The following is a 13,806-nucleotide window of genomic DNA, read 5'->3' as shown; positions in this document are numbered from 1 at the left end:
TTTTGCAGGCCTAAAGGAATCTTAGAAATTACATTTCCAATGCAATTAAGTTATATTCAGGGGACCTAGAAAAGGTGGGGACTGTTTTAAAGGTGTCTACCTTTAAATATGTCTATATAGGCCTAAAGGTGTCTATATAGGCCTAAATTTTATGGGGAAATCCTGATTTGTATTCATAGTACGGGCCCCGGAGGATTTTATGACCATGGTAGGAATTTGAAGTGGCCCCTCGAATTAAAAAGGTTCCCCACCCCTGCATTAAACCTTTCTACTAGCCAGAGCTTTGCTGTCAGTACATTTTATTATGATACTATAAGCTCAGAAATTAAGTTGATCAAACAATTTGATCTGTGCTATAAACATTTAAATGAACCTACAGAATAGGCAATCAAAATAGAATCATCTGAATGATCTTTCTTGGACATACATTTTGAAGTGACCCTTCGAATTAAAAAAGGTTCCTCAACTGCTTTTGAGGAAAAACATCAATGTGCTTGGCCACTCTGGTTTTTAAATGGTATTCTGAACTAAAGCAAGGATTGTTCAAGTTAGTTGAAAATAGACCGTCTCTGGTTAAATTAGTTCTACACCAAGCCTTTAGGTGGCAGTAAAACTAATTGGCACAATGCGAATTCCACACACAAGCCACAAAGAAGCCATCTACCGCGGTCAACAACACTTCCTGATTGAACAGAACCACGCGCTGTCTGTGTGGTTTCACTGTTACAAGTTTCTTGGCGATATGGGGGGAAAGTTCCTCACATACCAACGGAAAATGGGCTTCACATACATGTAAGTACATTTTACTCAACTGTGGTTTAAAGTTTCAGTACTCAAGAGCGACTGAATAGCTCCTCTGAACACAGATCCGCCATTGCTAAGTTGTAGCACAGCCTCTTTACATAGCTGGTAGCTCAAGTCCCCTCAATGTGACTAGGCCTACACTAGTTGCTGCTGTACGCTAGTAAATTCTGATGACTTGCGAGCATCGTAATGACAAAATGCTGTGGTGAATGTGTTAAGTATACTTGTTGATGGTAAATTGTTTGACATTGCTCGTTCTCAGTTGCCTTTCCCCTGCCTAAAGATAGACAAAGGCTACCGTTAGCATGCTATTGCGTTAGCTCATCAACTAGATGCTGGACACTGCTCATTTTTCACGTCTGCCCGGCATTTCGCTGATGAACTAACGCTTAGACGCCTTGCCAATGTATTTTACAGCGGCAAAAATGCATCTAGGCGACGTTGGCAAGACTGGTGTGCCGTCTGGGTATGTTGGTTTTCCATTCCCTGATTGTCGCTCCCAACGCAGGACGCTCCCCGGTCGGCTCGCTCCCACTAGCCAGACTATCGATCCCACCGCCATATAACGGAGTTAGTTATCTTTGATGTTAGTTTTTTGTTTCTAACCTTAACCTTAACCCTAAACCTAACCTTAAATTGCTTGTATGTGGCAGTGTATGATAATACGTGAAATATAATCGGTGGGACTACACGTCCGGGAGTGATGGGAACACCTGGGACTACACGTCCGGGAGCGATCTCAGTTGGGAGTGTCCTTGGTTTTCAGTGCTGGGCAGTTAGTAGCGAAGCGACTAGTTTAATTACATTCTCTAGTAGCTTGGTCGTAGCGTCACTACCATGTATCGAGTAGCTAACGTCCCTGTAGTTAAGCTATTTTTCCTCAAGTAGCGACGTAGTCTACAAAAGCTACCATGATCACTTTTTCTTATTGTTTCACGTGGAGGTCTACTGACCTTGTCTAAATAATGTAGGCTAGTTTATGTCCATGTATTATATTAGGACCCAAGGTTAATGGGTTATTCTATTTGCCATGTTTTCACAGGCTGCTGTCTCATAATATGGCGAAGACGAGTCACCTGAAGGCCTAACTCGCCATAGAAGATTGAAAGAATGTAAGATTAACTTCTTTGTGACCAATATGACTTGCTCATTGATACATTTGCTATGTCAATATGAGGAACATGGCGAAGTATTTAATTTATTTGTCTTGCTTCTAGGAGCTGTAGAAACAACAGGGTGTTCTTTTTCAGGGTATTCTTTTTTATAGAACTGGTCATTTATTCGTTCCCCTTGTTTTTTGAAGTGTCCTGCAGGATGCTGTGTCCTGCAATCCTGTGTGCTGTGCTACAGACGCGTGTGGAGGTCAACCCAAAATGGGCACAGTCTCACCACAGAAGAGTGAAAGAGGGTAAGCTTAACCTATAGCCTACGTCAGGGTCGGGGAACGTTTCTCATTCGAAGGGCCACTTCAAATTCATCCGAGGGGCCGTAAAAGTCCTCCAAGGGCCGTACTATGAACACAAACCAGGATTTTCCCTTTCACTTTAGGCCTATATTGAAGGCAGCCACATTTAAACAAACACCACCTTCTTCAGGTTCCCTGAATATAACTTAATTGTTTTGCAAATGTATTTTCTAAGATTCCTTTACAAAATATGTATATTTCATGTGAAGCTGAATAGCATTAAAATTATATCGGGGGGCCAGATAAAAATGCCTCAAGGGTCGCAAACGGCCCTAGAGACATAGGTTCCCCACCCCTGGCCTACATTGTCAATATGACTTGTGCTACTTTATAGATAAGTTGTCAATGCTGTGCATTGCTATGCTTTGATTCATTTTCTTACATCCTACAGATCCTGGCAGGGAGACGGTAGTGTCCTGCAGAATGGTGATGGGCCAATCTTACAAGAGACCACAGAAAACTGATATAGTGTAAGATTATCCCTGCTGGGCTCAATAGGTCTTGATTTGCTATGTCAATATGAGGTGTATGGTGAAGTATTTATTTATTTATTTGTCTCGCTTCTAGGAACTATAGAAACAGAGTGCCTGCTGCAGTATGGCGAGGACACCCTGAGCAGAGAGCTCCAATAGACCCAGGTCCAGTGTCTTGGCAGGGTGAAATGGCACTGATATGGGTATGTACTGATGTCAGTTAAAATGAATGAATGAATTAATTCTCATATCTGAATAATGTGCACACTGGATTTACCACACACACACACACACACACCCTAGGCCTAGATGATTTGGACCCAAGGTTACTTTTACCACAGCTCTGGCACATCAATTTTCATTTGTTTAATAACTGGGCAGGTCATTTATTCATTCCCCTTGTTTTTTTTTTGTTTGTTTGTTTTTTGTAGTGTCCTGTAGGATGCTGTGTCCTGCAATCCTGTGTGCTGTGCTACAGACGCGTCTGGAAGCCAACCTGAAATAAGCACAGTCTCTCCACAGAGGAGTGAAAGAGGGTAAGCGTAACCTATAGCCTACGTCAGTGGTGGGGAACCTTTCTCATTCGAAGGGCCAATTCAAATTCATCCGAGGGGCCGTAAAAGTCCTCCAAGGGCCGTACTATGAACACAAACCAGGATTTTCCCCTTCACTTTAGACCTATATTGAAGGCAGCCACATTTAAACAAACACCACCTTCTTCAGCTTCCCTGAATATAACTTAATTGTATTGCAAATGTATTTTCTAAGGTTCCTTTACAAAATATGTCATTTTATGTGAAGCTGAATAACATAAAAATTATATCGGGGACCAGATAAAACGGCCTCAAGGGTTGCAAACGGCCCTCAAGACATAGTTCCCCACCCCTGGCCTACATTGGCAATATGACGTGTGCTACTTTATAGATAAGTTGTCAATGCTGTGCATTGCTATGTTTTGATTTATTTTCTTACATCCTACATATCCTGGCAGGGAGACATAGTGCATGAGACTATAGAAGACAAAAATAGTGTAAGATTATCCCTGTTGGGCTCAATATGACTTGCTTATTTATGTATTTGCTATGTCAATATGAGGTGCATGGTGAAGTATTAATTTATTTGTTGTTTCTACAGCTCCCAGAAGTGAGACTGAGTGCCTGTTGCAGTATGACGAGGACACAGTGACCAGAGACCTTCAGTAGACCCTTCTGGCATGATTGGCGGCCGAAGAACATGAAATCAACAGCAATGTTTATAATGTTGTACATACCTGTATAGTCTGTATTAAAAGGCAGTACCTGTACTATTTTTTCCTCTTACTTTCATATTTACCACGTATTTACTATGAATTGACAACTTTTACTCAAATCCATTTTTGTATGTGCCCTGACTAAAACTATCCTTAAACCTAACCTGTCAGAGGTGTAACAACAACCTGCTCTTAGCAGTGTGGCAGCAGTCTACTTGGATGCAGCGGGGAACATAGAACCCTTTTTTGAAAAAGCATTGTATGTTTCTGAGTTTTATGAATTGTGCCCTTCCCAAACATCATGCATAGGCTAGGCGTATCTATGACACGCTGATTTGAACCCACTATCGCGGGTGTCTAATACGCATTTTCAAGTTAAGTCGTGCTCCACAACGCCCTGTGACAGGTTCGGTTTAGGGATGGTTTTGGTTTAGGCACAATTTAGGCAGAAATTCGCCTAATCTCGCTGTTCTTGGCAAAAGTAAAGCAGCAGAAACATTACTTCACTCACTGACAGGTTAGGTTTAGGGGTGGTTTTGGTTAGGGCACAGCAAAGCATATTTGCGTTTAGTAACAAATGCACTGTGACAAAACAAAATCGCCGACACGGCGGGGAAAACTGCGCAAACCTCGTCACGTGTCAAAAGTGCATGAAAGCGCTTTACTGGTGCGTTGAGGAGCACGATTTAAATTCAAAATGCGTCGCACCAACACGCTGAATGCACTAGCGTGCGATACGTGCGCTAAAGCTTATGACCGCCTGCCCAAACCTAATCTGTCGGTAATGAAATGTTTCCTAGTTGTACATTTGTGACCTGAGTGCTGTGTAAATCACTGCATATAGAGTATATTGTTTGCAGGGTATGTGTGTAGTTGCATGGTTCTTGTCTGTCATGATATCTCCTGGCCTCTGTCTACAAGCTAATCACTTTCAATTATCCCTCACTCTCCACTCTGCTCTGCCTAATTGCTCCACCTGTTCTCACTCTCTCACCTCATTGGCCATCCAGCTGCACTGCATTCCCTCTACTCATTAACCTCTGTATTTAAAGCTCTGGTTTTCAGTTCTCCTTTGTCAGACCGTCTGTAAACTTCACTCCTGTGACTCCTGTTTCCTGGCTACAAATCTGACTCCTGTGATCGAACCCGGACCCGATTGCAAACCTGCTTGATCTCCTGCCCCTGACAACCCGACCTGCCTTCCGCTCTGCAAACCTGCCTGATCTTGATCCCCGGTAAACCGACCTGCCTTTCTGACTTTAAGACCACGATTACTGCCTACCCTTGCCTGTACTTCCACGTTCATTGATCTCTCCTGTTGTGTGTGTGTTCCCCCCCAGGACTCCCGGACCCTCTACCACCATCGGATGCTTCTCTGCTGCTGGGGGACACACACACACAGGTTCCCAAGACTCGCTCTCCCAACTCCCTTTCCCCAAAGATCAATAAACTTTCAAATCGTGACGCATTTGTGGTCCTCTTCTGTCTGGTCCGTGACAGAACGGTCTGACCAGCATGGACCCAGCGCACGATTCACCCAGCATGGAAACCTCTGAAAACCCTGAAACACCAACTGCCATGCAGCGCCTGGAACAGACCGAGGGAGAGGTGCGTCGGATGACTGGAGACATCTCGTCATTAGTTCAGCTCGGTCACCAACAACAACAGCAGTTTCACCATCATCAACAGCAGATCCAACAGCAAGAACAACAGCTAGCCCAGATCTTACAAATGCTCACCAACATGGCTTCTCCATCTGCCCATGCTCCTGCTCCATCTGCTCATACCCCTGCTCCAGCTACAACTGCAACGGCACCATCTGCACCAAGTCTCCTCTCTGCCCCAGCGTCTTTCCAGGATCCCAATGTTCCAGTTCCGGGTGTTCCAGTTCCGGGGGTTCCAGTTCCAGCGGCTCCAGTTCCTGTTGCTCTCAGCACCCCCGAGCCAAAGATCGGCAATCCTGAACGCTTCGACGGCAACCCAGCCCAAGTACGAGCATTCTTAACCAGCTGCCGGGTCCAATTCTCGCTTCAACCCAGGACCTTCTCTACAGAGGGGGCCAGAGTGGGCTACGTCATCACTCACCTGACGGGCCGAGCTCGACTGTGGGGAACCGCTGAATTTGACCGGCAGACTCCAGCCTGCGCTTCGTTCGATGCCTTCGCCAAGGAAATGTTGAAGGTATTCGACCTAGACTCATCAACAGCAGAGGCGTCCAGGGCTCTGATGACCATCCGCCAGGGAAACCGGACAGTGGCAGACTTTTCCATTGATTTCCGCACCTTGGCAAGACGCAGTTCATGGAATGAGGCAGCACAGGTGGATGCCTTCCTTCACAGCCTGGCAGACTATGTGAAGGACGAACTCGTCTCGCATGACCAACCCTCGACGCTCGATGAGACCATCGCTCTTGCTGTCCGGATTGATCGTCGGATCCAGACTCGTCGACGTGAAAAGGGACGCTCCACCCAGCCATCTGTTCGCACTCTGAGTCATTCTGTTGCCCGGCCACCCTCTTCAGCCACTCCCCAGAGCCAGCTTGACCCGCCAGAGCCCATGGAGATTGCCCTAGTAACACAGAACGTAAAGAGAACGTTTGACTTTTGGTTCTCTAAAGGTTGGGGTTATTACCAAACCAAAATTTACCACTTAGAAACGTTCCCTTTGGTTACAGTAAAAAACAAGCAGCCATTGGTTCCGGTTCGGTTCTGGATACGTTTCAGATACGTAATTTTTGGTTCTGTTTTGGTTCTCACTGGGTTGCCAGGAAAGTTTAATTTAAGTTCCCAGAACGATATATGTGTGGTTCCCATTCCATTCCCTCGCCGTTCTCTCACCGTACCTTTATTGCTTTTCATGTTTGTTCCCTCATCGTTCCCATATGGTTCCCATAACCTTGATGGTTACATTATAGGTCTGGTCACGTCTGGTTCCCTAGACGTGCTCCTGATGTTCCCCCAACTTTGTTTATATTGTGTTGTTCAGAGCATAAGCAATGATGACTGTCCACCCGATTAAATCATATACGTCTACATATTAGTAACAGTATTTCCTCCAGATTTAATCATGTACACAATCTATTTTTTTTATTCCATTTCATTCATTTAACTCAACTTGGTTGGGTTGATCTAAGGTTTGGCTGTGCACACAACATCACACAAAAGATGTGGTGAGTGAAAGAAATAACTTGAGAACTTGTTACACCTTTGCCGGTAACAAGCAGGCCCTTCACAACCAATCTGTCCATCAGCGCCTGGCCAAACCTAATTACTTAGGGCTGGTATATCATGATTCAATTGCTTGCACCTGAAAAACTCCTAATCAATCTGGTCACATGGTACTCTTGAGCCTGTATATAAACCTGCTGTCAGAGTGCTTTAGTTATTTGCCTGCCTGCCTGCCTGCCTGCTGGCTGGTCAGCATGGCACAGCATAGCGCTTGTTTAACTGCTTTGCAAGCAAGCTAATAGCGCTTTTGGCTTATGGCATTTGTTAACTACATCTTGTGCCTTGCTTTGTGAGCTAGTCAGTAACAGCACATGTTACATTGCTTGTGCCATTGTGCACTTGATGTAGATGGTATGATTATCTTTAAACTTCATTAAGGAAAACATTTGGTATTAATCCCCACTAGATTGTGTTCATACATGCTCAGCTGATATTTATCTCACATTGTGGTACAGTACGGCATAGACTGATATATAAAATATAGACATCATACATGTTTTCAGCAACTTTAATCATCATTCTAAGACAGCAGTGTGCCAAGCTGATGCCAGGCGCAGGGTGTTTCAGTGATGGTGGAGGATGGGAGGTCCTTAAGTACCATGATCAGGGTACCTCAACTATGGTGAGAGATAGTGGGGCAGGATCAAAACACTTTCACAATAATAAACAAGGTTGGGGGAACATCAGGAGCATGTCTAAGGAACCAAATATGCAACCAACAAGGTTAAGGGAACCATATGGGAACGACAAGGGAACAAACATGACATGAACAGGAATAAAGTGACGGTGAGAGAACAATAAGGGAACGGAATGGGAACTACACATATAACATTCTAGGAACGAAAGTTAAACTTTCCTGCCAACCAAGTGAGAATGGAAAAATAACCAAAAATGACTCTCTGGGGACGTACCCAGAACTAAACTGGAACCAAGGGCTTGTGTTCCAGGAACCTTCGTAGAACTAAAAATTGTTAGTAGGGTGGCCGCGCATCTCTCACTCCTGCGGAGCGCCAGCGTCGTATCTCATCCAACCTGTGCCTGTACTGTGGCGGTGAGAACCATAGAGTTGCTTCCTGTCCAGCAAAAGCCGCAGCTCACCGGACGTAGGAGGGATCCGGTTGAGCTCGATGTCCACCCAACCCTCCACCAACCGTAAGCCCCTTTTTCAAGTTCGACTCCTCCTCTCTGAAGCCACCCACACTTTAACCGCTCTAGTAGACTCCGGTGCCGAGGCCAACATCATGGACATTGAGCTGGCCCGTCAGTTGGGGTTGGGGAGCCATCGATTGCCCTGTCCTGTCCCAGCCCGAGCTCTTGATGGTCATCTCCTTGGCACAGTCACCAGCGTCACTACCCCCATCTCAATGATCCTGTCAGGCAATCACCACGAAACTATCAATTTTCACCTGCTCCGCTCCCCGGGCCAACCACTTATCCTGGGCTACCCTTGGCTCCGCCAGCATAACCCGCATCTTGACTGGACGACCGGGACCATCACTGAGTGGGGTAAGGACTGCCACCGGACCTGTCTGCGCTCTGCCATGCTACCCTCTAGTTCAGTACCCGCCGATTCTGTCCCTGACCTCTCCAACGTACCGAAGTGCTATCACGGACTCCGGGAAGTCTTCAACAAAGCCAAGGCCACTTCACTGCCTCCCCATCGGCCCTATGACTGCGCCATAGACCTCCGTCCAGGAACCGCTCCACCCAAGGGTGGTCTCTACTCTCTGTCAGCCCCCGAAAGAAGAGCAATGGAAGAATACATCAATAATTCTCTGGCAGCTGGCATTATACGTCCGTCTTCTTCTCCTGCTGGTGCTGGGTTTTTCTTTGTGGGGAAGAAGGATGGGTCCCTTCGCCCCTGCATCGACTACCGGGGCTTGAACGACATCACCATCAAGAACCGGTACCCTCTTCCGCTGCTCACCTCTGCCTTCGAGCTACTCCAGGGAGCCACAGTCTACACCAAACTGGACCTGAGGAACGCTTACCACCTTGTGCGAATAAGGGAGGGAGATGAATGGAAGACGGCATTCAACACCCCAACTGGCCATTATGAGTACCTGGTTATGCCGTTCGGACTCACAAATGCCCCTGCAGTGTTCCAGACTCTGGTCAATGATGTTTTACGGGACATGTTGAACAAGTTTGTCTTTGTGTACCTCGACGATATTTTGATATTCTCCAGAACCCAGTCAGAACACACCCGCCATGTCCAGCTTGTCCTCAATCGCCTCCTGGAAAACTCCCTATACGTCAAGGCAGAGAAATGCGAATTCCATGCTCGGTCCGTGGCTTTCCTGGGATACATTGTAGCAGAGGGGAACATCCAAATGGATCCAGCCAAGGTGTCAGCTGTGACTTCATGGCCCATACCAGAAAATAGAAAGATGCTGCAGCAGTTCCTTGGATTTGCTAATTTCTACCGTAAATTCATCCGCAATTACAGCACTGTTGCCTCCCCTCTCACTGCCTTGACCAGCCCCAAACAGCCATTCATCTGGACCTCAGCAGCCAGTGATGCCTTCAGCACCCTCAAGTCACGCTTCACTTCTGCCCCCATCCTCCAGATGCCTGACTCTGACCGGCAGTTCATAGTGGAGGTGGACGCCTCTGATGTGGGTGTTGGTGCTGTGCTCTCTCAACGAGCAGCAGAGGATGGCAAACTACACCCCTGTGCGTTCTTCTCTCGCCGGCTATCACCATCCGAGCAGAATTACGACATCGGCAACCGTGAGCTACTGGCTGTCAAGCTTGCTCTGGAGGAGTGGCGCCACTGGCTGGAGGGCTCAACGGTCCCATTCTTGGTCTGGACTGATCATAAGAATCTCGAATACATCCGCACCGCCAAACGTCTGAATTCCAGACAGTGCCGCTGGGCTCTGTTCTTCACCCGCTTCACCTTTACACTGTCTTACCGCCCAGGATCACGCAACACCAAGCCTGATGCTCTGTCCCGTCAGTTTCTGCGAGACGACATGCACATCAAGGAACCTGCGTCCATCCTGCCGGGCCCCTGTGTTGTCGCTGCCCTAACCTGGGATGTTGAGAAGCAAGTGCAAGATGCTCTCCGCAACCAACCTGGGCCCAGTGACTGCCCCACAGACTGTCTCTTTGTCCCTAAAGAATTGAGATCTAAGGTTCTGCAGTGGGGTCACGACTCCCGTCTTGCTTGCCACCCTGGATCCAATCGCACCTGCCGTCTGCTTTCCCAGCGATTCTGGTGGCCAACTCTGTGGAGGGACGTTCGTGAATATGTCCGTGCCTGTCACGTTTGCATCCAGAACAAATCCTCCAACCAGCCCCCAGCCGGCCTGCTCCAGCCCCTACCTGTACCCTCACGACCTTGGTCCCACGTCTCTCTGGATTTTGTAACTGGCCTGCCCCCATCCGACGGCATGACTGCTATCCTCACCATTGTGGACCGTTTTAGCAAGATGGCGCATTTCGTCCCCCTCCCAAAGCTACCATCTGCCAAGGAGACCGCCCAGGTGGTCTTAGACCACGCTTTCAGGATACATGGACTGCCTAGGGACATTGTCTCAGACCGGGGCCCGCAATTCACTTCCACCTTCTGGAGAGAATTCTGCAATCTGCTGGGGGCCACAGTAAGCCTATCATCTGGATTTCACCCGCAGTCCAATGGCCAGTCAGAGCGAGCAAACCAGGAACTGGAGAAGGCACTCCGTTGCACGGCTTCTTCTAACCCCCGGGCCTGGGCAAAACAACTGACTTGGGTGGAGTATGCCCACAACTCCCTTACCTGTTCTGCCACTGGTATGTCCCCCTTTCAGTGTGTTTACGGCTACCAACCACCACTCTTCCCCAGCCAGGAGGGAGAGGTCACCTGCCCCTCAGCCCACGCCTATGCCCGGCAATGCCGCCGCACTTGGGCTCGAGCCCGTGCGGCACTCCTCAGATCTGTCGACAGCTACTCTATCGGGGCCAATCGTCGGAGGACTCCGGCGCCGACCTACCATGTGGGCCAGAAGGTGTGGCTTTCTGCCAAGGACCTGCCACTCAAAGTTGAGTCGCGAAAGCTAGCTCCGAGGTTTATTGGCCCATTCCCCATCCAGAAGATCATCAGCGCAACTGCTGTCCGGCTACAACTACCCAGGTCCATGAGAGTGCACCCTACCTTTCATGTCTCGAAAATAAAGCCAGTTCACAACAGCCCGCTGCAACCGGCTGCGCCGCCTCCTCCTCCTCCTCCACGTCTCATTGACGGAGGCCTTGTCTTTTCTGTCCGAAGACTGCTCCGGTCCAGACGACGGGGAAGAGGAATCCAGTACCTGGTGGATTGGGAAGGTTATGGTCCGGAAGAAAGGTCCTGGGTGCCTGCCAGACAAATCGTGGATCGGACACTCATCACTGATTTCCATCGCCAGCATCCTGACCAGCCCTCCGTCCAGCGTGGCCGCCCCAGGGGGTCCCGACCTGTAGCCCGCCCGATGCCTGAGCCTGGACCAGTCCCGGCGCGTGTCCTGGATTCTGATGTGCTTTCGGATGGTGAGGCGGTGGGGCCACTGGATGGTGCGGATTTGCCGGTTACCCCTGAGGACGAAGCAATGGAGTCCGATCGCTCTGAGGAATTCTGACCCTCCGCCGGCTCCCCCTCCTCCCGCCCGGTTTGGTGGTGCTGCTTGGGGACTTCTGGGGCCGTCCCTTGAGGGGGGGGTTCTGTCATGATATCTCCTGGCCTCTGTCTACAAGCTAATCACTTTCAATTATCCCTCACTCTCCACTCTGCTCTGCCTAATTGCTCCACCTGTTCTCACTCTCTCACCTCATTGGCCATCCAGCTGCACTGCATTCCCTCTACTCATTAACCTCTGTATTTAAAGCTCTGGTTTTCAGTTCTCCTTTGTCAGACCGTCTGTAAACTTCACTCCTGTGACTCCTGTTTCCTGGCTACAAATCTGACTCCTGTGATCGAACCCGGACCCGATTGCAAACCTGCTTGATCTCCTGCCCCTGACAACCCGACCTGCCTTCCGCTCTGCAAACCTGCCTGATCTTGATCCCCGGTAAACCGACCTGCCTTTCTGACTTTAAGACCACGATTACTGCCTACCCTTGCCTGTACTTCCACGTTCATTGATCTCTCCTGTTGTGTGTGTGTTCCCCCCCAGGACTCCCGGACCCTCTACCACCATCGGATGCTTCTCTGCTGCTGGGGGACACACACACACAGGTTCCCAAGACTCGCTCTCCCAACTCCCTTTCCCCAAAGATCAATAAACTTTCAAATCGTGACGCATTTGTGGTCCTCTTCTGTCTGGTCCGTGACATTGTCAAAGTGTGTGTACATTGTTTGGTGTGATATTAAAAGCGTTAAAAAAATCATTTTCATTTCATTAATTTTCATTTTATCAATAAATTCACATCATGCATGCATGCTAAAGCCCCATCACAGTGCAGCCTATAATGATGTGAATATACTAAGTAAAATCAACCTAGGTATATTAATAATAATTTTTGCATAATTATACGGACCTACTGTATACGGTCTGCATAAATTAATCCAACGTGACCAATGTATCATTGTGACCAATAGAAGGTCGTAGCTGCCGACCCTGCTAACCAATAGCGCAGCTCTTTTACTTTGAGCCATGTGTCTTTTTCGTCCAATAAGAGAAAGGCTAGTCCGCGTTCTGGGCTGGCTGTCATTGCCTTTCATGTGGTAATCGCTAATCGTTGGGCCATTAACACCCTGCTGTGAGACCTGCCCGCGGCTCGCGATTCGCTTCCGGGCGAGTTAACTGTCCCCAAAACTGTTAATTTTGATTCTCTCAAGCGCTCAAAATCAGACGAAAGTTAGGCAAGTCCGTGGACGATTAGGGACGAGTTCATTGTCACAAATCCCCCTTTTCGTGCTGTGTTACCCCATGTACACTGCACGATGTGAGACTCACGATTGACCTGCGATTGAGCAAGAAATCGGCCCGACTCTCAAAAAGTCGTGCGAGTGCCAAATCGGGGTAAAATCGGGGCAAAAGTCGCACAGTGTAAGCCCAGCTTTAGGAGTGCACACTTGACTGATCGACTTCCCAGCATTGAGCTTTCCTGTTCCGTCATACGTTGGAAGCCTCACAAGCTCTGGGGTCCGTATCTCGAAAGTGTCTTTGCTAACGACGGTAGCAACGTCCTTCGTAAGAGCGACTCAACTCTCTCTCGACAGCGACGCTCACCACTAAATCCAAGGGAACGGTAAGACGGTCTTAAAGTGTACCTCCGCGATTTTGGACACCAGACCTCATTTCCGAGTCAGCCAGGGTGTAAACAATGTGTCCAGAACGTTTTTTACACATTCCATGCAGTCCTTGTGAATTCTCATGTCCATGTTGCTAAGCTAGCGCAAGTGAACGGCAATTGGTAGCCTGCACCCAAAAAATAGTCTTATCAAGTTGCAACAACATTCAAAACAACCCCATTATTATGCCAGACTGCAGGTGTAAATACTTGTCTTGATAGAATGAAGTTTGAAATTAAACCAATATTGCAATCATGTTTGATCACCATCAGCAATTTGTGTTCCCTGATTTGAAAGCTTGACAGCCGCGGAGTGATATTCCTAGTACAAATTCT

At 48.0% G+C, this 13,806-nt stretch overlaps 1 protein-coding gene and 1 long non-coding RNA gene across 2 annotated transcripts; both read left to right on the top strand.

The window, feature by feature from the left end:
* Nucleotides 1–205: 205 nt before the first annotated feature.
* On the top strand, nucleotides 206–3,030 carry LOC134467977 (uncharacterized). The gene is made up of 5 exons (XR_010038668.1): nucleotides 206–792; nucleotides 1,847–1,916; nucleotides 2,108–2,212; nucleotides 2,661–2,739; nucleotides 2,837–3,030. It is a non-coding gene; the product is annotated as an uncharacterized LOC134467977 (long non-coding RNA).
* A 7,789-nt stretch (nucleotides 3,031–10,819) lies between these two features.
* Nucleotides 10,820–12,503, top strand: LOC134467343 (uncharacterized). The gene is made up of 2 exons (XM_063221238.1): nucleotides 10,820–12,245; nucleotides 12,351–12,503. Exon 1 carries the CDS (start codon nucleotides 10,998–11,000, stop codon nucleotides 11,814–11,816), a length of 819 nt encoding a protein of 272 aa, XP_063077308.1. The 5' UTR covers nucleotides 10,820–10,997; the 3' UTR covers nucleotides 11,817–12,245; nucleotides 12,351–12,503.
* Nucleotides 12,504–13,806: the final 1,303 nt, after the last annotated feature.

This window comes from Engraulis encrasicolus, chromosome 17 (genome assembly GCF_034702125.1).
Source record: "Engraulis encrasicolus isolate BLACKSEA-1 chromosome 17, IST_EnEncr_1.0, whole genome shotgun sequence".
Lineage (NCBI taxonomy): Eukaryota > Metazoa > Chordata > Actinopteri > Clupeiformes > Engraulidae > Engraulis > Engraulis encrasicolus.
The sequence above is the reverse complement of the archived record's forward strand: the minus strand, read 5'-3'. Positions and strand labels throughout refer to the sequence as shown.

What these genes read in the sequence shown, in the direction of transcription:
- LOC134467343 (XM_063221238.1), top strand. Translation starts at nt 10,998, where the DNA reads ATGTCCCCCTTTCAGTGTGTTTACGGCTACCAACCACCACTCTTCCCC.